This window comes from Chiroxiphia lanceolata, chromosome 3 (assembly GCF_009829145.1).
Source record: "Chiroxiphia lanceolata isolate bChiLan1 chromosome 3, bChiLan1.pri, whole genome shotgun sequence".
Lineage (NCBI taxonomy): Eukaryota > Metazoa > Chordata > Aves > Passeriformes > Pipridae > Chiroxiphia > Chiroxiphia lanceolata.
Window position 1 is genome coordinate 80592776 of NC_045639.1, and position 21127 is coordinate 80613902.

The following is a 21127-nucleotide window of genomic DNA, read 5'->3' on the forward strand; positions in this document are numbered from 1 at the left end:
AGATGCATCATATCTGCTATTTGCACTTATTTGTTAAAGCAATTATCCTGTCAGAGAAGGAGATTAGCATAAATTGATATGATTCTTTTCATGACTAACCCATTCCAACTGTTTTTTAATAATTATCATAAGCTTCCAAGTATTTACATTTTTTTTATTTAATAATTTGTTCCATTTCAAGGGATAAAAGTTAGATTGACAATATAAAATGCTCTAAGTTCTCTACCCTCTCTTTTAAAAATAAGTATTGCATTTATACTTTTCTAGAGTTTGAACCTTGTGTGCTTGCTGTTATTTCTTGAAAATTATCATTAATAATTCAAACATTACTTCAGTTAGTTCTCTGAACATTCATGATTAATTTTGTCACAGCCCCCTAACTTAAACACCTTTAACTTTTTTTTTTTTTTCCTCTAAGTATCGTGGAATCAAGGGTTTGGACTCCTTAAGCTTGTACTTCACAATCCCAATATCATTCTGCAACATGTGTGCCTGGTGTCAAAAAATTGTTGTAATCAGCAAAGCGTGTGTTTTTATGTACACCCCTGCTCAGCCAAAGTGTAAGTACATGATTAAATGCTTCTGAAATCACTGGGACTTGCTACATTACCAAAGTTAATGAGACTTCACACCAATGGCTGCTCTGCAAACAACTGCAGACTGCTCAGCTGGGGACCTGGTGCGATTCCCTGCCCTGAATTGTATGTGAATGTCTGCTTGCTGTTGGAAATTATCAGTCTGCATACCGGGCTAGAAGGAAAGGGCGTGTGAATGGTGCAGGAGAACAGAGGTGAGCAGAGTCACCGCTGGGTGTTGCACACCGAGGTGTTAAAGTAGGGTGTGTTCAGCATAGCCTCAAGCAGCGTCTTGCCTTTGACTGTGGACAGGTTGATCATGTGAGCTCCTCGCTGAGCAGAGACACATGTGCAGAGTGCCTAAGCTGTGCTGATCCTGAATACAGAAGCAATCCACTTGCAGCAGGATGTCTCCGTGACTCCAGTGACAAGTCTTGCTTCTCAGCTGAACTTAGTAATTCAGATGTGGCAGCACATTGCCATCTCTCTACTTCTTTTGTAACTGAACTGGTGTGTTTATACAGGACCATACCACAGCAGTGGATGTCCTGGTGCTATTCGGTGACTGCAGAATGCCTCTAGATCCTGTATTGATACCTGCCTTAGCCTTTTTTAACCTGCTTTCAGAACCTCAGTGTCTGTAGTGATGCCCTGACAAAAGCTGTAGTGGTTGAAATATGGAATAGATAGGGTAATTTTAGGTGGGCTGCTAAAAAGCGAGGTTTTGGTATTTTGGAGCTTGCTTTGAGCCATATCTGGCCAAATGTAAGAATCTGAAGTGCAGCTGTACATGCCTACATCTGAGATAGATGTCTAGGTTCCCTTTATAACCAAGGAGAGTGGTCACTTTATCTTGGCCTGAGATAGTTATTAAAAATAGATCTAAAAGTGCCTTCCCCCCCCCCATTTTGATTCTGAGGGAATCAAGAAAGTCAGCTCCCCTGTCTATGTGGCATGGCAGCTACCTGTGTTCAATCAGACAAATCTCAGGCTCATTCAATTACATTTTGCAGAATATGTGTAGCCATACTCTCAAAGATACATTCCAAATATGGTAAATAATGAAACTATCAGTTCATATCCACACCTGCTTTTTTCCTCATTCCTCTTCCCCACTCTTTCATATGCATTCAATTTTATTTTGTTAGACTTTAATTTGCTAGACTGATGAATCACATTCTCTGTGGTTATCGGTTGTTCATTTCTCATTTGTAGCTGGTACTGATGGCAATTTTGTATATAGCAATTGGGTGAGTGGGAGGGAAAGCATGTGCATGGATTCATATTGCTTCTTGCAAATATTTGCTAGACCAGCACCTAGACACCTTGTGACCCAGCACTGGTTCACAGAAAGCAGGATGGGTAACTCAAACTGAAGATAGTCCCAGAGGACCCTTTTCTGCACCCCAGGAAACTGAATCCATACTCACTATGTTCCCCGTCCTGCCTGTTTGCACAGAGCGATTCTCTAAATTGTTCTCTGAGGACTGCTAATAGTATGTTTGTGGGTACTAATTCATTATTTGCTTAATATACCTTTTTAAGGCATACTACTGTGGGTATCAGGTCTGAAAAAGTTCCCAGGAATGTTGCTTCCTCTGTTTCACTGCACATTGAAGCAACATTGGTGGAAGAGCTAAAGCAGACAGCCTGGAAACTGTTAAAGCACAAAGATATTGGCACTGAGCTTTACTTTTCCCTGTCAGAGTGAGCTGATTTCACACAAACCAATAAATCAATGGTAAACTCATGACCTCATTTGCTGTAATGAGTCAGTTGAATTGCCATGTTCTGTAGCATATGAAAGAGCAGCAAATCTGTTTAAATAAAAAATGTGTGTTTCTATTTGACAAGACATATCAAATGTTAACATTTGTTCCCTAGTCATACTTCACTTGGTAGTATTTGGTACTAGCCAATAGAAGCAGCAAAGTTGTGCTGCCTCAGAATTTTCCATCTAACATTTAGATATTGCATTTGAAATATTTTTAGAGGAACCTGCAATAAAAACTGTAAAGGATATCCCCAGGAAAAAAAAAATACAGTCAATTAACAAATGGGGACATTGAAATGTTTTTATTAACTCGATAGCCAACAGCTCTGACTGCCTTCTTAGAGTTGTGTGTAGTGCACTCTGAGACATCAACATCCTGAAGCTGGAGCTGAAGGTGTACATTCAGGATCTTGTGTGCCACTTACCAGCATGATTTTTTGCCAGTCTGTCAGTATCTGCCTGTACCAAAGACTCTACAAACTGAAGGACCATAATACATATTTCTATGAAATCAAACCCAATATTGTTAAATGCGTTTTGTGTTAGTCTGTGGACTTCTGTATGCCTATCAGACTCTAGGTCCTTGTGATGTTTTTCCTACCCGTGAACAGCTCTGGGAAGGTGATTATGTTCCTTGAAGTCTGCAGCACTTGCAGCACCATCCTTTAAAAGGATGCAGTCCGTTCTCTTCTTAGCATGAAGCAAGCAGGGTGTTGGTCTGTAGTTTTACTGCCTAGAAGCCCTCATCATGGATAAAAATAACTTGAATAAAATGATCACCTTCAGAGGATTTTCAAGCTAAATACACAGTAAGACAAGAGATTACAAAGAGCACAGACAAAGAGAAAGAATCTTAAGAGGCAATTAACAGATAAGATCAATTCTCACTTTCCTCCCCTTTCTAGCCTCCTGGATGGGCTGAAGGAAGTTACAGAGAACTTCCAGTTACAGCATGGACTTCAGATTGTCTAAATGTAAAAGAAAAAGTATGATTATAGACAAAACATTAAAGATGCTTTGGACTGGGTTCTTCTGGTCAATTGTGAATATCGTAAAAAATGGATATTACTATCTAAGATGGCTTTCTTGACCTGTGTATAACCAGTGGAGAGAAACAAGCAATTGTAGGGCATCACCCATTTCATTTTAATGAGAGTGCTAAGATAGAGTAGATACCCTGAAAATGCCTGTGTCTTTCCACTGATTGTAGAGGTAGCCAGAGCAACCAGATTGGATATTGGCCATATGTACTGCAGATGTCTGAAGTTGAGGGGATTTGAATCCTGCTGTGCTATCTTTTCTCCTTTTGCGCACTTGTGCGAGAGTAAAATATCAATAATCTATATGTCTTGACAGCTTGTTATGGAAGTGGACACAGAAAGCTGCATGAACAAAATAATTCCTGAGTGTTGAGGGAGTGACCCCCTGAACCATTTCCCATGGCATTTCTCATGTCCATAAAGAGGACACAGAAGCAGCTCTGCAGCATTTAACATCCTGCTTTGCAGAGGCTGCTGAGCTTTTTGGGCTGGAAGTCAGCTAGAAGTTTTCTACCAATCTGCACCTCAGGAAGTCTTCCATCATCCCCATATCATCATTGGCGAATCAGAGCTCAAGTCAGTCCAGCAGTTTAATTACCTGGGAAGCATCATCTCCTCGGATGGTAAGATTGACGGAGAGATAGACAACAGGTTAGCAAAGGCATATAGTGCTTTCGGCAAACTCCATAAAAGAGTTTGGTGTAATAAACACTTGAAGAAAAGTACAAAGATCAGTGTTTACAGAGCCATTGTGCTGTCTACTCTTTTATATGGGTCTGAATCATGGGTCATTTACCACCACCACTTGTGACTCTTAGAACGCTTCCATCAACGCTGTGTCCATACAATCCTGAACATCCACTGGACTGATTACGTGACTAATGCGTCTGTTCTTGAACAGGCAGCAGTTACGAGTATTGAGGCCATGTTGCTGAGAACACAGCTGCACTGGGCAGGACACGTCTCCAGGATGGAGGACCACCGCCTCCCTAAGACTGTGCTCTATGATGAACTTGCCACTGGCTGCCACAAGAGAGGAGCCCCGAAGAGAAGATACAAGGACTCCCTGAAACAACATCTCAGCTTTGGCCATATTGATCATCATCATTGGTTTACTCTGGCCTCCAGTCGGGAGACATGGAGATACACTATTCATAACTCTGCTGCTTCTTTTGAGAACACACGCAGAATCATTTTTGAGGAGAAAAGACAATGCAGAAAGAACCGTGTCTTGCCAATACTGCCTAAGGAGACTTTCCTCTCTGCCTTTTGCAACCGGACTTGTCTTTCTTGCACTGGCCTTTTCAGCCATCAGCGTGTTTGCAGCAAGCATGGGTAGAGTCCTTCTCAAATCTTCGTTCACAAAGCCTAGCCATGATGATGAAAGAGGACACACCATTTGAACTAGATTTTATTTAGTTGTCTCTCAGCTCTTTAATTTTGTATCTAAACTTACCTTAAGAAATAGCATGGTTCACAAAATAAAATAAAATAGCAGCTTTTAAATTTTTACTGTTTTTCAGACCGCCTTCCCTGCCCTCTCCCTCCCCACAGATTTACAGCTTAGACCTTTGCAGTATAGTTAGATAGACATTTACCTCAAATTTGAGGTGTAAATTTGCTGGATTGTTGGCCCTTGAGCACAGCCGTGTAATATTGCCGGCAGCAAATGACTACTGCTCTGCCTTGTGAGAGTGGCTAAATTTCAACAATGTGGGAAATCAGCTCTCAAAGTTTTCAAAGCACTGTAAGATCTATTTTGAAGTGTTATTATGTAAATGTAAGACCTTTTTATTTCTGATAGACAACTGTATGGAGGTGGGCAACACTGGGCTGCTTTACTTTCCAATACAGCATTAATTGTAACGCTCTAGCCCATTTTCCATGTACTGTGTCACACTGATAGCCAAATACCATGTATAATTCACTTTTTTAGTTGCTCTGAAAGTCTCTGGCAAACGTGAACCAAATGCTACACACAGTTCCTCCAAAGAGGCAGGTGGCTGTGGGAAGGGGCTGCTTAGACGTGATCAGAAGAGATCACTGTGAGTGTGGGACCAGACCTGCTGCACTATGCATACCTGACACCTCATCTGGAAATTTTGGTGATGTCTTAAGAAAAATGCCCAAGTGGGTGGAACAGAAAGAGTTTAGGGGAATGCCTTTACTCCTCCAAACCCAGTATAAAATGGTGAGTTCTCCAGAGCAGGGGACCATCTCTGCTTGTTCTCTGTGAGGCTTTTTTAGGTGCTGCTGCAATATAGAACCTAAATATGGTGAACTTTTTATTCAGCCAAATTACCTGGCAGCCAGTTTCCTGTGTTCAGTGACAGCAGAGAGAGTAACAGCAACCTGGTAATGATCCTCTCGGTAATTTGATAGAAATAAGCTGTTTTCTTCAGAAGCCTTTTTACAGCAAAGTTTCTATGTCAGTACATTTTTTTTTATTATCAGCGCTGTAGACTTCTTTCTTGCTGCAATTTGATTGGAATTTGAGGAACTTAGGCATTTTTTCTGCTTTAATTTATAAAAAGCAAGAAATACACTTCTATGAAATGTGAAAGCAATTAATGATAGAAACCTCTACTAATAGAAGAGGTGATACAATGAGCATATGAAAGCATTCAGATTTGGGTTTAGAGAAAGATAGTAGTTAATTGTCTGAACAATTATTACTGTATAAGATAATGAGAATTGCTGAAATTGCTATTTGCATAAATGAGACATCCTGCATTATTGATCAGGCTTCTTTGTTTTAGCTGTGCTAGAGGTATACATTTCACCTTTACATGGCTATGTATCAGGTCTAAACCTCACATGTAATGATCTGCTCATATGTTTTTTGGGGTGGGTCTTTTGTAGTGTTTTTTTTTTTTTTATGAAAAAAAGATAAATGCTGAAATATGTTTAAAGTAAGGCTACATTATCTATCTCTCGGGGGCTACCCTTATGGAGCTACCCTTATAGTGCAGGAACATATTCATTGACATAATCAGTTTGATCAGTAGACTACAGAGTCCAGTGTTTTAGCTCTGTCTGAAAATAAGCACTTAATGTTTCAGGAGTCTAACAAACCTGGTTACTTCGACTCAGCAATGTTATAAGTAACAGGAACAGACCTTCTTGTTACCTTGTGAGCTCGTTTAGTCATTATATGAGGTGTCGTTACTTTTATTAATTAAAAGTAGAATAAAAGAATATTCAAATACTGTCTCTAAAGGCCTTGAGGTTAAATCTACATGTTAATGACATTTTGTTTGCTGTTCCGCAATGCTGTGAGAATTGTAATATTATCTATTCTAAAATTACTCAAAGGAATTGGATTTCAAATAAACCTATTCTAAAAAGAAGCATGAAAACAGAGCTAAAAAGAAGCCATCATCCTATTAGTACCATAAGTTGCCCAATAGCGAGAAATGATTAAACATTTTGACCTTGACAAGTTACAGTAAGAAAGAGGAATAAAGTATATCTATTCCTTATAATCTTTTTGTTTTTCATCAGTGGTACAATTTTTACTTAGCTTTCATGAAATGTTTATTGCACATATTTCTGAAGTGCCATTGTATGTAATATTAATTCCTTTAAAAAACAAAAAAAAAGTATTAGTGAACCCTCTTTATGATTTTAGAATGGGAGAGGCTTTCCAGTCAATTATTTATGTGCGATAAGTACTGAAAGCCTTATTATCTCAGAATAATCAATGTTTGGCTGAAGCTCGAGAATGCTAATAGCTAATCTTAAAAGTCCTGATCCAGTGTCATTTGAAATAATGGCAGAACTCCCATCAATTTTAAGCAAAGGAGGATGAGGCCAGAAAGTATGGTTTTGAGAGATAGTTTGAGGTAATCAGTTGAAAACATCTGTAAAAGAACAGAAGATTTTACTTTCACTCTTGCCATAATACAGTATGAAGTATTTCAGCAGACAGGAGTTCTTAACAGTGTGTATCTGTATTTTGTGTTGCCTTGGGGAACCTTTTTTATATGTATATATACTGAGCTGGTGTTATTGTCTCTGGGAACAGCAGGATGGCAGCTGAAAAAATTAGGAGCAAACGAGGAAGGAGTAGGCAGACTCAGTGAAATATTGCAATACCTATCTGGTTTTTTAGCACTCAAGTTTCTTTTTTTCCTTGAATCCCTGAAATATTTTTCTCTCCAGGATATGCCTTCACTCACTCATTCTGGTGGGGTCATTTGTTGTTCTCTCTCTTCAGCAACTCTGATAATTTGCCTACGCCACTGCAGAGCAGCTTGTGGTATGTGGGAGCCAGTCTCCTCCTGGAACATCTGAAAGACAGCACAGGAAATGAAGGAAGTGACACCATAATGCAAGAAATAGTACCAGCCTTTCAGGATGCTGTCTGATGTAGGGTCTAGTGCAGGCTCAGACTTGTGGGTGCTGTGTCAGCCTGTAGGGCAGGGCTGGACAAAGATGCCAAGGAGGTATTCAAAGACTGCAAGTGAGAAGGAAAGAGGAGTTTCTGCCATTTGGTGAGCATTCCTTTCTCTCAGATGGAGGGCTGCTGTTTTCTCATTTTGCACAAATTATGAAGGGTGGATTTTGGCTGCATTTGGATGAAGTTCTGAAATGTAATTTATTATTGGAAAAAAATCCTCCAAAACTCAACCTGTTTATCCATCCAAGCACAAAATGCTATCAAAACTTCATTTTAAAGGTTGTTTCTTCTCATTTGCTTATCTACAAAAAATAGGAAAACCAATAAGGAAGGTAGACATGGTTCTGATGAACACAGCAGTAATTAAAAAAAAAAAAGGTAGAGGTGCTCTCTACTGTCTTTTCTGCTGGGGTAAGGTATAGCAAACCTTGTACTGCCCTTATTAAAAGTAGGTAGATTTTGTTAAATAATGCTAATCTGTGACCACACTTGGAGGATGTTTTTCTGTTTAATAATTGAGTAGACTTATTTTAAATAGAAGTGTTTGTTTTCTGTAGCAAGGGAGCCCTTTCCCAGTTTTTTACTGACAGTGCTGGGTGTCAGTGCTGAGTGGCAAAGCAGAAAAGCTTTCCTTTAGTGAAGAAGAGGCAGCATCAAGAAGGAGCCTGCAGATAAGCAGATATCGCTAAGTAGGGAAGTAGGACAGATACCCCGAGACAGCATCTGGCAGAGCAAAGGAAGAGACATTAAACTCTCCTTTCCAGAGGAAGCCAGACAAGGAACTGTAGGGACCCAGCTCCTAGAAAAGTGCAGAAAGTTCTGAAACTCCATAATATTTAGGTGCTGAGCTCATGACGATTTCAGTCTTAACAAGTACTATATTTAGTTTCATTTATGTTCCTTAATAGAGTCCCAGTCCAATTTTGGAACATAGTGGCCTCAAAGAAACTAGAAAATTTCAGTAATTTGTTGATTTTTCCAACCCACAATGGCAAAATACTAATCTTGGCAAAGCATATTCGATGGTCCATTTTGGTGTACATACTTACCTATATTTTCATCCATATACTTATATAGTCTTATTTATACTTATAAAATCATAAGAGCAGTGTGGCAAAAAAACCCTGCAAGAGTATTGCTAAGTGATTTAAGAATACATTTTTTTAATAAACTGTCCCCCACCAAAACAGTGAGCCACATTCTCTCATTTCTCATTCAGTCACACATTAAGACAGATTTGACCAAGTATTTTTAGTTGGAGATTTGGAGCGGCTAAAGTAAGAAATCCTCTTAATAAAAATAGGAGCTTTTTTTAAACTATCTTTTATACCAGTGTAATTCCATTGACTTCACAAGATTTATTCCTGATATATTGTGATAGGGAAAGAGTACCGGGTTCTGGGAACTTTAATTTTTCTCCTTTGCTATGTAACACTGTCACTATGCTGGAGTCCTTCTAATGAAATAAATATTTCGTATAGCTTTTACTTTTTGTTAGTTGTTGTTATGCTACAATACATAGGTAAATAAGTAGTAAATATGAATATACAATACAATAATTATGGTTCTCCCAATTATGAAGATAGTTTTCTAGTTTTTGTGAAACATCACAAGTCATCCTGTGTTTTCTGTAGGACTGCAAGGTGGGATGAATATGAAATGGACAGGACAGAAGCACTCTATAAACTTCAGCCATTTGCTTTGAATGACAAACATTAAGCTTCTGTCTTCCAGGGGAACATTTCTCCGGAAGCTATGTTACCAATAGCTTTCAAATTTCAGTGGTATGCTTTTGTTCTTAAATTAAGCAAGATTTGTAGGGAGAGAGACTGACTGGTTTTTTATTTCTCTTTTATTGGACGTATTGTTCAAAACACCAGACAATCTTACAGGTGCAGAAATCCATCTTCAGTTGTGAAAGAGAAGCCAATTTCAAGCCAAGTATAGGCTAGGGACAATTGTTTTGGGTTTAACTTTGTTACACTGATCAGTTGAACAAATGGAAGAGAAAAAAGTGCTTGACACCTTGAAGCAGATAAGGTTGTTAATGAAGACAGAGGTGATAAGGTTCCGATAAATGTGTCTGAAATAGCTAACAGAGTCTGGGGCTGTTGCTGTTACTAAAAAGAAAATCGAGGCAAGGGAGAAGAAAACTGGACAGCAGAAATCTGCAGAGGTGTGATTCTCCAAATCCAACTATACAATAAACATTTTGTAAGAGACTGTTTGCGAATCAAAGCCTCGCTTTCGCAGGAACACAAGAAGCTGTAGGGGGTCTCTTTCAATATTGCATCTCCAACAGTGCGTGACACAAAACAGGTGCTTAAAAGGTAATTTTAGGGCTTTGTATGCTTAGGAATTTTTTGAATCTATAAAACATTTGTAAATTTCTACGGGTAGGACAGCGAGCAGTCCAAGGTAGTTACCTTGGACTCTTCAGTGATGAAAAATAGGTGCACCAGAGTGCATAACTAGGGTTTAGGCAGTTAACTTCTGCAGTGAACTTTTGACATATGGAGTAAACCTCCTTCAAGTCTCCAGGACTTGAAAACACAGTAGGGCCTTGAGCACCAACCCCGGGCTGTCTGCTTTTCCGGGGGATATTCCCAATAGGCATTTGGATGTTTGCCTCATCTTTGTGGAGGGGAAGGAAAATGTTGAATGGATGCAAGCCCTGCTGTGCCACTTGGTCTCAGTGCCTCAAGTCAAAGCAGAACCCATCTTATTTAGCCAGAATTAACACAGACACTGTCACTTGAAATTGAGGACTTCCAAGTCCCTAAACCTTAAAAATCTCACCTTGGTGCAGTTTTCAGAAGTGCCTCCATTGCATTAACTTTATTCTAAAACCAAGATAAGATCTTGCCAGAAATCTTACCTTTACAGAGGGGATCGTACTATATTTATCCATGCATTCATTTTCTGGACATTAAATTCAAATGGAGATTATTCTTCTAAATGTTTGTGTAGGTCACTGCTGCTCTTTATTTTTTTATTCTCTGCTAAAACAATGCCATTGGTATAGAAGTAGTTTATGATGGGTTTTTTTGGGAGGGGGTTTCAGTATTACTCTCAAGTTTAATGAGAAGTACTAGGAAACCTTAGTAATTTGTCCTTTTTCAAAAGTGAGATTCTGTTCACTGAAAACTGCAACAAAAAAAAAAAAAGGATGTTCAATGTTTGACTTCCCTAAGAAACTCATACAGCACTGAGTTTGTGCTCTCAATCTGACCTTTCTTTCATTATATAAGAAAAAAAATAATCTTTATGAAAGTCAAGTTGAAGATAAGATCAGCATGGTGGGCTGGTAATTACATAAAGTGATGTTCAGTCATTAGAGAAAATGTACAGTTGATCCAATGGCTTAGATGTGGGCGAGGAATATGATCTAGCTTTAACAGGTATAAAAGAAAGATGCAACTTTTTCATACATCAGTTTTGGGAACTTATATCCAAGAGTTGAGGACAGCTCAGCTTCAAACATCATCCTGCAGTTTCTCCGATTTATTCTTGTTAAACAAGGAAGGTAATATATTTTTAATTTTTTTATCACTGTTGAAGGAGAACAATTGCATATTTTTTCACTTTATTTCCCCTTCTCTCCATTTCATTCTCTTTCTCTTCTCCTTCCATTCTGTCAAAGTTTTTACTTTGAAAATTAGCTTAAAGGTTGCTTTGGAAATAAAACATCAGTGTTTGGGGTTAAACTAGTTTTGCAAGTAAGAGAAAACGAGGTTCTAGGATTAACTTGCAGCTAAATGTTAATAATGTGTGAGTTCTGTTTGGGTCCAGTAATTTTTTGTTAGCAACTGTGTGTTTTTCTCCTGCTCAATGTTGTTGCTGTCAATTGCCAAATATTACACAACCTGTTGTACTAGCACATCTTCTAGAATCTTTAAATTTCCAATCATGATCAAATATGTTAAGAGAAAGGAAAAAAAAGATGTTAGTGAAGATTTTTCAGCCTTCAACAGTTTGCAAGCAGATTACTGTGTGCATGATATGGGGCTGCAGGTGAAGTTTTGCAGTTGTAGTTCACTGTTGCTGTGACAGCTGTACCTCATGGCCAAGCACCCCATAAAGAAATGAGCACAATGTGTAGAGTGTTTAACTGCTGTTGGGTATGACAGCACCACCGTTACCCTATGAAAAATAAAAAGGACATCTCAAGTTTATGCTGAACTCATTAGGTTATTGCATACAATCAGTACAAAAGATGGCCCTTGAACAGAGCTTGCTACCGTGTCTGTGTCAGGACATGGCCCACAGAGTTAGACAAGTGATTCTCATCCAGTGGAGCTTCACGTGAATGTAAAGCACCCAGAGTCCCACACATACCTGAGCAGAAGACCTGTTTGAAAATACAGGTCTTCGATGGTAACTGATAACATGATAACTTATTTACAGAAAAAGACAAGGTATTGTAAATAATGAGATGAGACTTTAACTACTGAGAAAGACTTAAAATTACCATCTCTCCAAAGAGCTGCTGGAATTCATGCATTATATAGTGTTGCAGTAGCTTAAGAAAGATAATATTTAATAGAACAAAGTAAAAGTTTCCTTTGATTTGATGGTGAGCAGTGTAGACACTAACCGGGTTAACCGCACAGACACAGTTAGAAAACCAAGTAAGACCATCAGGCAAAACAGCTATTGCATTGGAAAAGTAGAGAAGATCACATCTGTGGTTTATTGGCAGGTCTCTTTGGTGGTTTTGTATGAGCCTGACAGTCTGACTCAATAGAGGAAGTGCAGAACTGCAATTTCAATTCCCCTTTTGGTTAATGTAATATAAAAACCTTCCCTCTGGGATTCCCTCAAACCCTTACAATGTACCAAATTACAGCATTATGTGTTCTTAGAAAAATAAGGATGAAGGATGTCATTGTGCCTTCAGCAAAGAGCATGAAATCACAGGATAATCGTTCAAGGGTTGTGACTGGCATCATATTGGAGTCATTGGAGCACCCAGGCTATCAAAAGACTCAGGATGATGTAGAAACAGGTTGGTAGGAAAAGGCTGTCTGTCTCTTGCTGATGCATGAGACACTCCAGCTGGCTTCTTGTACTCTGGGGAAGGTCCCCTTGGATTAAACTGTGGAATTGTGTCTCAGTGCAGGCAAGTCTGCCAGCAATCATACCCTCTCTATGGTGCTGGAAAGAGCACACACAGAAAACAACCTGAAAAAAAGCCTCATTTGCTGGAAGGAGGGATCCAGCCAATCCATTCATCCATCCATAGATGCTGCAGAGCTCAGGGCAGTTCCCAAACATCTGGCAGGACCATAGGAGATTGTGGATCTACACAGTGTGAAGGATCACCTTTCTCCTGCAGACACAGCTTACTCCTGTCGAAGTAACAGGGCACAGAGAGCTGGCAGATGCTTCTCAGGAACCTGACAGCCATGTTCAATGCTTTCATGGGGCTTCAGTGTTAATGGCATCCCATTTCCTTTGCCACCCATGGTCAGGTGTAGTCAGGAGACTATTTCTTGTATTTATAGTTTTTTTTAGTAAAAGCCTAAGCAGAGATGAATATTACAGGCTGCATACAGCCTCCATGCATACCTACATTGAACTGGCTTTTTGTTATTTCTTCCAAGTGCTTATTTCCAGTGCTTCCACAATTGTTTCTAATGTTTTTCCTCATGATTTTCATTGTCTGCTCTTAACTCCTTTATCCTCTGTTTTCTGCCAGCATGAACTGACTCACTGGGCAGGTGGGAGGGAAGAGGCAAAGTCACTTGTACTCAGCACACAGCCTTGCCACCTGTTAACTGCAACCTTATTGTCTCTTAGCCATTCTGTTTAGCTGGGCTTCAGATCATTCTCTTTCCTCTATTTTTTTCTGTCTTAATTAGAAAGATGCTTGTTCCCACTGCCTTCATTCATTACACTGGAAAGCATTGCACATCAGCCTTGCTCATAAACTGTTTCTTTCCACTTTGCTAACCCCAGTCAGGTAGGGGTCATGCTCTTTTCATCCTGCCTTTCGTCTCAGCCTCATATGCCTGGGCAAGATCTTTTTCTGATTACTGCAAAGATGGAGCTTTCTTTCATCTTTTTTCCTGATTTCAAAGGTTCCTCATAGGGCTTGTGCTCCCCTGCCTTCTGAACTGCTGCCTTTGAGGACTGCATTGTGTATCTGTTTAATCAATGAACCAAGACCTGATGACCTGTGCGTAGCAGCCCCACATCCCCATATATCTCTGGGAATTTGTGCAGTGATAGAGCATCACACTGCTGATCAATACTCTGTACACATCCCAGTGCTCCAGGTTCACTCTTAGATAATGACACCAAGCAAGTGGCTTCTCTCCTTGAACAACCTCAGATTTGCCTCTCCCTCCAGATGTGAGCAGGCATTATTTGAACATTTGCATCATTGTGGCAGTCCTTGCAGGGATTTTGCTGGCTAGGTGCAAAATCTGCAAAGAAATACATTAGCTTTATGTGAAAGCTATCTTCATTTAATTATACTTGATTTTCTACCATCTTTCCTGGTTAGTGTTGACAATGCCTTCTCTGATCAGTATAGCATGTTGAAATAACCTCTACAGCATATCTCTAGATTGATTTCTGTGTTGCTGGCATTATTGTCCTTCTCATTGCCACTTCACTTTTAGAGATGTTTGGGGCCACAATTTGATCTGTCCCTGGGGGAATTTATCATGGAGTAGGAGCATTGGCTGGTGGTGTATTTGGAAGAAGAGAAGCTCTTAAGTAGTTAAGGATTTCATGTAGGGGGTGGGGGAGGTTGTTGAGGTTTTTTTGCTTGCTAAAACCAATAGCTTTCAGTATCTAAAATGCATATATCAGTGTTGTCAGCTTGGGGTCTTATCCCACACATCAGTCATTAGCACATCATGCTCTTCTGTGTCAGTTTCAGTCTTCTAAAATCAAGGGGTAAGGTGGTCTGTGCAGGCACAGAAGAAACTGTTCAAAAGGTCCAGTTGGAAGAATCTGGAGAAACTCGTGGGGCAGTTCAGGCACAGCCCAAACAAGTTATGGGCTAGCTCCAGGCATGGCCTGGGGTGGTGACTGCGCAGGTGGAGAGATCTGCATGATCAGATAACGTTTCTGAGAAGGTAGGTAAATAGTTTGGTGATTAGAAACTATGTTCTTGGGTTTCTGCGTGGGGTGCTTGGCTGAAGCCAGTAAGGAAGAACTGGGGCTTTGTTGCACATTCACAGCCAAGCACCCACTCTTGAGGGTGAAGGTGACCAGTGCTTAGCCCAGAATTCATCACAGGATTAGCTACAAGGGCCTGGAAAGGCCCCCTGTTGAAATGTGCTCTGTGTTTCAGCAATAAAAAGACTCTGAAACTCAATCCTCCAAGGTAAGGCTGTCCCTGGCCTGCCAGGTTGGGCGAAGGAGCACTGCTGTCTCCATCACCTGCACAGGATGCCCCAATTTGGTAATTTAATACTTCAGCATCCTTTCTACAGCTCTTTCATCTGTGGACCCAATTACTTCACCGTGAGTAATTAATTTCTAAAGGAAGGACTCAGGTGTATGCTTTAGAAGAAAATAATTTTTAAGGGGGAAATTCTGCAAATCAGTAAAATGAAGCCTAAAAGAAATCTTGTCACTCATGCATGGTGGGATGGAGGAGAGAATCAGAAGAGTAAAAGTGAGAGAACTCATGGGTGGAGACAAAGACAGTTCAATAAGTAAAGCAAAAGCCATGCATACAGGCAAAGCAAAACAAGGAATTCATTCGCCGCTTCCCATGAGCAGGCAGATATTCAGCTATCTCCAGGAAAGCAGGGCTCCATCACGTATGATGGTGACTTGGGAAGATAAAAGCTATCACTTCGAACGCTCCTCCCCTCCCTTCTTCTTCCCCCAGCTTTATATGCTGAGCAGAACCCCATATGGTATGGGATATCCTTGGGTTAGTTGGGATCAGCTGTCCTGGCTGTGTCTCCTCCCAGATCCCTGTGCACCCCCAGCCTTCTCACTGGTGGGGTGCCATGAGAAGCAGAAAAGGCCTTGATGCTGTGCAAGCACTACTCAGCAATAACGAAAACATCCCTTTATTATCCATAGTTTTCAATAACATCCAGAACATATCCCCACACTAGCTACTATGAAGAAAATTAACCCAGTCTATCATAAATATTAGACAGTTACAACATTTGAAGTTTTGGTGCTGTGGCTTATGTTACTATTCAGAAAGAAAAGAATTATTAGGGCTAGGAAGAAAAGCATATTTTTGTTATTGTGATTAAGTAAATTTTCTGAGCCTATAAAATGCACATCAGTATACTGCATTTTCAGTTTTCAATCCTGGTTCTAAATTGTCTTTGTTACTTGCAGTGAAAGCTGTACCATTGTATAGCCTAGAAACTGGTACTGTACCCAGTGCAAAACAGTCCTTCAAAAATGTTTGTATTTTCAGGCAGATCATGGATTGCTACAGGAAGTATGCAGCTGTCACATTGACAATTTTATCTGTATTTCTACATCTTCTTCATACTTTCCCAGATGGAGAGTTTCTCATGCAGGGTAAGCTGCTTTCAGCCTTTAGAAATAGGACAATTATTTGTAAAGAGTATAAATTAAATTTTCACATGTTTTATGAATGTGGTCATAAATCTTATCATTCAGTTCCATTTATTGACAATGAAGGTATAACAAATCAAGATAATTTCACTGTGAGTACGCTTCCTATTTCTTTTCTAAACTTGATTTCCCCAGGTCAAGGATGTCCCAGATTACCATGCCCTCATGTTGATGTAGGTGACCTTAATCCTTGGAACACTATCAAATAGAAACATCTGTTTTCCTGTACTCTTGAGATCTAAATGACAATGTATCATCAGGAACAGCAGAACCATAGCTTCTCATCATAATATGCAAGATATTTTTCCTCTTTAGAGCCCAGAATATGGGATGTTGGTGGTGTACTATTTTATGAAAGATGCATAAATTTTAGGGCTATTTTGGAGGTTGAACCTTTTTTTCAGTTAGCCTCAAACTGAATATAGAAAAATGTGATCTACAGAAATCTTGGGACCACCAAATATTTTAAAAACTCTCAATAACAGAATCTTGCCTGAAAACAGTCAAAGTCTAAGAAGCACTACAAATCCTGCTGGTGCTATTTAGCTATCTATAGCTTGTAGGAAGTTTTCTAGGGACAGCTAGTGCTGTAGACATTCAAACAAACCTCCACGATTGTCAACAAAATTGAAAAGAAAACCAGAAAAGATACAATAATAATTGTGCTTTACCTAGAAGGCCACAGTCTAGTTTCACAGCTTGTGCATGTTGCAGAGATGAAGAACCCTAAAGAGGAGAGCTTTGCTGTCTGTGCTTTTCTGTTCTGCAGACATCAAGAAGAAGAATGTGGCCAGTGCTTCCTCTTATTGCCTGCACTTGCCCTTTCTTTTTGAAATGAAAATACAGCTGGAGACCAACTAAAAGTCTCTTCCTTATATTTTTGTGGCAGGTTGTCCAGAGTGCAAGCTAGGGGAGAACAGATTCTTTTCCAAGCCGGGAGCACCTATCTACCAGTGCACTGGGTGCTGTTTCTCCCGTGCCTATCCCACTCCAATGAGGTCCAAGAAGACCATGCTTGTTCCAAAGAACATTACATCAGAAGCAACGTGCTGTGTAGCAAAGGCTTTTACCAAGGTGAGGATGTGAATGAGACCTGCTTAAGCTTCTTTTGGGATGCAATATTAAGCTGAAGCAGTGAATAGAGAAGAATATGGTTTTGCTGGAGGACACTGGAGAACTATCTGAGGGAAGAATTTTTGGCATTTATATACTTTGTGCCTTGGTTCTTTCTTTTTTTTCTAAAGAGGAAATTAAAACATCAACAAGTAGTGATCTGGTGTTCAGGTGGGATGTGGAAATTGGTGCAGTGCCATTGACTTCAGCAAAACTGTTTGGTCTCATGACACCAGTAGTTCTGGTAGTGGACTTGACCCCTAATTTTCAGTTCTTCTAGATGTGCACCCTGCTCTTAAATGCTATGCAGTGTGTATTTGATTTTAATAAGTCAATTGTCTTGCTTCTTTCCTGCATAGGCAGGAGTTCCCTGGAAAGGTGTCTGGTCAATACTATCAATTACATATATGGGAATGAGGGACCAAAACCATCTGTGCTCATTAGATTAATTGAGACTGTTGTTTGCTTTTAATATTATAACCAAGAGGGAACTGTGAATGTGTACAAATACTTGAGCCTTTAACAATCTCATCTGGAAGGTTCTTTTGAAGAGAGATTCTCCTAAATCTCATTATTTTGGGAGTGATTCTGCTCCAAGTGAAGAAACCTTAAGCTTAATGTAATAAACGGTGAGCTTGTTGAAACAAGCTAAGGTGTCTATCCTATGGTGACCTGAATCCAGCTCATTGTGCCAAAATAGAGGCTCAGCCGAGTTGCCCACTCACAGATTTGGTCCATTTGAGATACCTTAGGGTCCTGAAGTCATATGTGTATGGCTGGCAGACCAGAGCTTCTAGAGTGACACTTCTAGAGTGACATGGGTTTGGTGAGATCCCCTCTGACCTCTCAAATGGCAATTGACAGCTCAGTGTGTGCAGCTGAAGAGAGTGCTGTGTGATGAGAGCCCAGATACCTGACTTAATTATAGACACCTACGCCTGAACCCATCCTGGCTCTTCATCTGAGGAGAACATAGATCTTATTCTAGATCAACAACATTATACTTGCCCTGAAGCAGCAACTAGAATTTGTTTGTGAGTAAATATAAAGATTGTGGGTTTGGTCTTCATTTTTATAATCCCTATGTGAAGTATTTTAAGGATACTTCCTGATTTTTTGTAGATGGGTTACTTGACACTTTTTGAAAATTAGCCACTTTAAGAAGTGTCCAAACTAAGGACACCAAATTTTGTCACTATGCATGTCATGATTGAAAACCTTCTTTTTACAGCTCCAAAACCACTGATGGTGCAGTTTCATAGGCAGGTGTTGAGGTCATTCTAGTAAACGTACCCCAAAGAGCCTGTGTACCTTGTGGTTAGGAAAAAGGCTTCAGACATCTTTTACTTGAGAATGCTGATTTTACTGTGTAGCTAATCCTAATTATTCATTTTATGTGTGTATTTTCTTTTTTTAAGATTACCCTTAAGGACAATGTGAAGATAGAAAACCATACAGATTGTCACTGCAGTACCTGCTACTATCATAAATCTTGAAACCTCTCCCTTTGATAATGATCAAGGACAACGGTGAATGGAATGTTTGTTTTTCAGCTTTTATAGCACCACTGTGTAAAATCTTATGTTTTCTGGTGAAGACACTGGCTAGACCTTTGGATAAGATAGATGGCTATTTCATTTCCTCTTTGCTTCTTCATGCATTTAACTAAGTCTGATTATTTCCATTAAGGATAAAATACAGCACTTGCATGACAACCAAACACTTGATCTATTTTTAAAATAAACTGTCAGTTAAATCATCAATGTTTATTGAGAAAAAAGTGGTGATTTAATAGCTTAACGCATACATAAAAAAAGATTCTGCTACAATTAATTTCTAGATTTTTTTAAATGGGAGAGGGATTGAAGGAGGAAGGGAGGGATGGGAAAGTGGACAGAAGAAGAAATAATTTCTCCTTTTTCACTTGATGATTAGACTTTTTGAAGATGGAGCATTTTGTTTCTGCTTCTCTTCTATTTTTTTCTTTACCCTGTGGGCAGAAAGTATAACAGTATATCATCTAGGCGTATACTCTGTTGTTCTGTGCCATCCTTTATTTTTCTTTGAATTTAATCTTCTCCCATATAGATAGGTAGATGGACACAGAATCAAACATTATAAAGAATTATTACATTTTCATGTAGCAATGGTGGAATAGAGTAGTGGTACAACAGCATTAACTGTTTAAGCTGTTTACCTCCTGTTTATCTTCAGCATGGTATAGGGATTTAGTAATTCCTAAATGCACTGTCCTAGACCCAGGTATACAAATGGAAAAGGTAGGGAATGTGTTAGGTGTGAAGAGGACCACAGAATATGTACTCAGAATACATGACCTTGTTATCATAAACTTGTTCAGTTGTAGTGGGTTGGATCAGGGTCTCTGGAGGAACTGCTTGCAGGTCTAGAGACTCCCCATGAGAACTGAAGTGGATTAATTCCCTTGCTCTTCTTAATTTCAGCCTTTCTATGGTCAGTGGCTGCAAGGGTTTAAATATGCTGACTCAAAAAGCCTCAGATATATTTGTGGGGGATTTCCCTGCAGTAGAAGCTGTGAGAATAGCAGTAAGACCTTCTAATGGGATAGGGAAGGTTTCCTGGGACGACACTTCGAGGGTGGCTGGTCTGTCCCGGGCCATGGCCATGGCTGATATCTGTGCTCATGCCAAATGACTGAAGTAGTTTAGACAGGCCCCACAGGGCTAAGCTATGATGGGACACTTGAGGAGCCAACAGTTGCTAGGATGTAATGATTGTTTAAATCCATCATTCATCCACCTTTCTATCTATTGGAGTGCAAATTCAGTGCTATTTTCTGAGAATACAGTTATGGCATTTTGTGTAGACTTTTCATAGATAGAGGAGATGAAGTCCTTAGAGAATCATTATTCAATGTATTTTCAGTAAACCCTGTTAGCCTGATCTCCACGCCTTTAACCCCCTGATTCAGTCTCTCTCCCCTGGGAACCACTGATCTCATGTCCTAGCTTCACTGTGCAGTGTGCCATTCCTGGGAGATGTTTTGTCTGACTTGGTATTGAAAAAAAACCTCCAGTGGTTATTCCAGAAACTTGCAAAGAGACTGATCTTGTTGCTTCACTGTTCTCATTATACTGGAAAATTTCAACATTCTGGAAAGCTTTACCCTTAGTGTTTTATCTGTCTCATTTGCTTCAACATTACTTTTGGTCAGAGGGGAGGTAGTTCAGTAGGGTGGTCTTTAAGATTAGTTTAATAACATCAGCAGCACAGGTTTTCACATGAGAAGTGTAATTTCTCATTCTGGGTCATCACGCAAGACACTACAGAAACACATGTCAAGCAACTGCTATAACTGACTCACAATTCCAAGCTTTTGTATAATTTTATTAAACATGATTGATGTGGCTACTTTTAAAGGAGAGCCAGGTCCTGCCTGGGATTTCTGGGTAGCAAGAGAGGAGTGATTTGAAGATGCAGCATGATTACCTTTGGGGATGGGAATGGTATTGCATTTTTTCATAACTTTTACAGGATTGGAAGGGAGAGCAGGGTTACACATTCTCTGAAGTTCACTTTCAGGAGTGATGTGCTTTTTTGTGTTGCCAACCTTCTTGGATGACCTCTTACTCAAGTGAGCTCCTCCGGCAGTATCAAGTACTTGCTTGTCTAT

The 21127-nt window shown here is 39.7% G+C and overlaps 1 protein-coding gene across 2 annotated transcripts; it reads left to right on the top strand.

The window, feature by feature from the left end:
- Nucleotides 1–618: 618 nt before the first annotated feature.
- CGA (glycoprotein hormones, alpha polypeptide) lies at nt 619–19308 on the top strand. Of its 2 annotated transcripts, none has more exons than XM_032683137.1 (4): nt 619–728; nt 16193–16305; nt 17252–17436; nt 18894–19275. In XM_032683137.1, exons 1-4 carry the CDS (start codon nt 619–621, stop codon nt 18969–18971), a joined length of 486 nt encoding a protein of 161 aa, XP_032539028.1. In that variant the 3' UTR covers nt 18972–19275. The 2 variants fall into 2 exon arrangements, with proteins under 2 accessions (XP_032539028.1, XP_032539029.1); XM_032683138.1 differs by lacking the exon at nt 619–728 and adding an exon at nt 11232–11317 and having other exon boundaries at nt 16199–16305; nt 18894–19308.
- The last annotated feature ends 1819 nt before the right edge of the window (nt 19309–21127 follow it).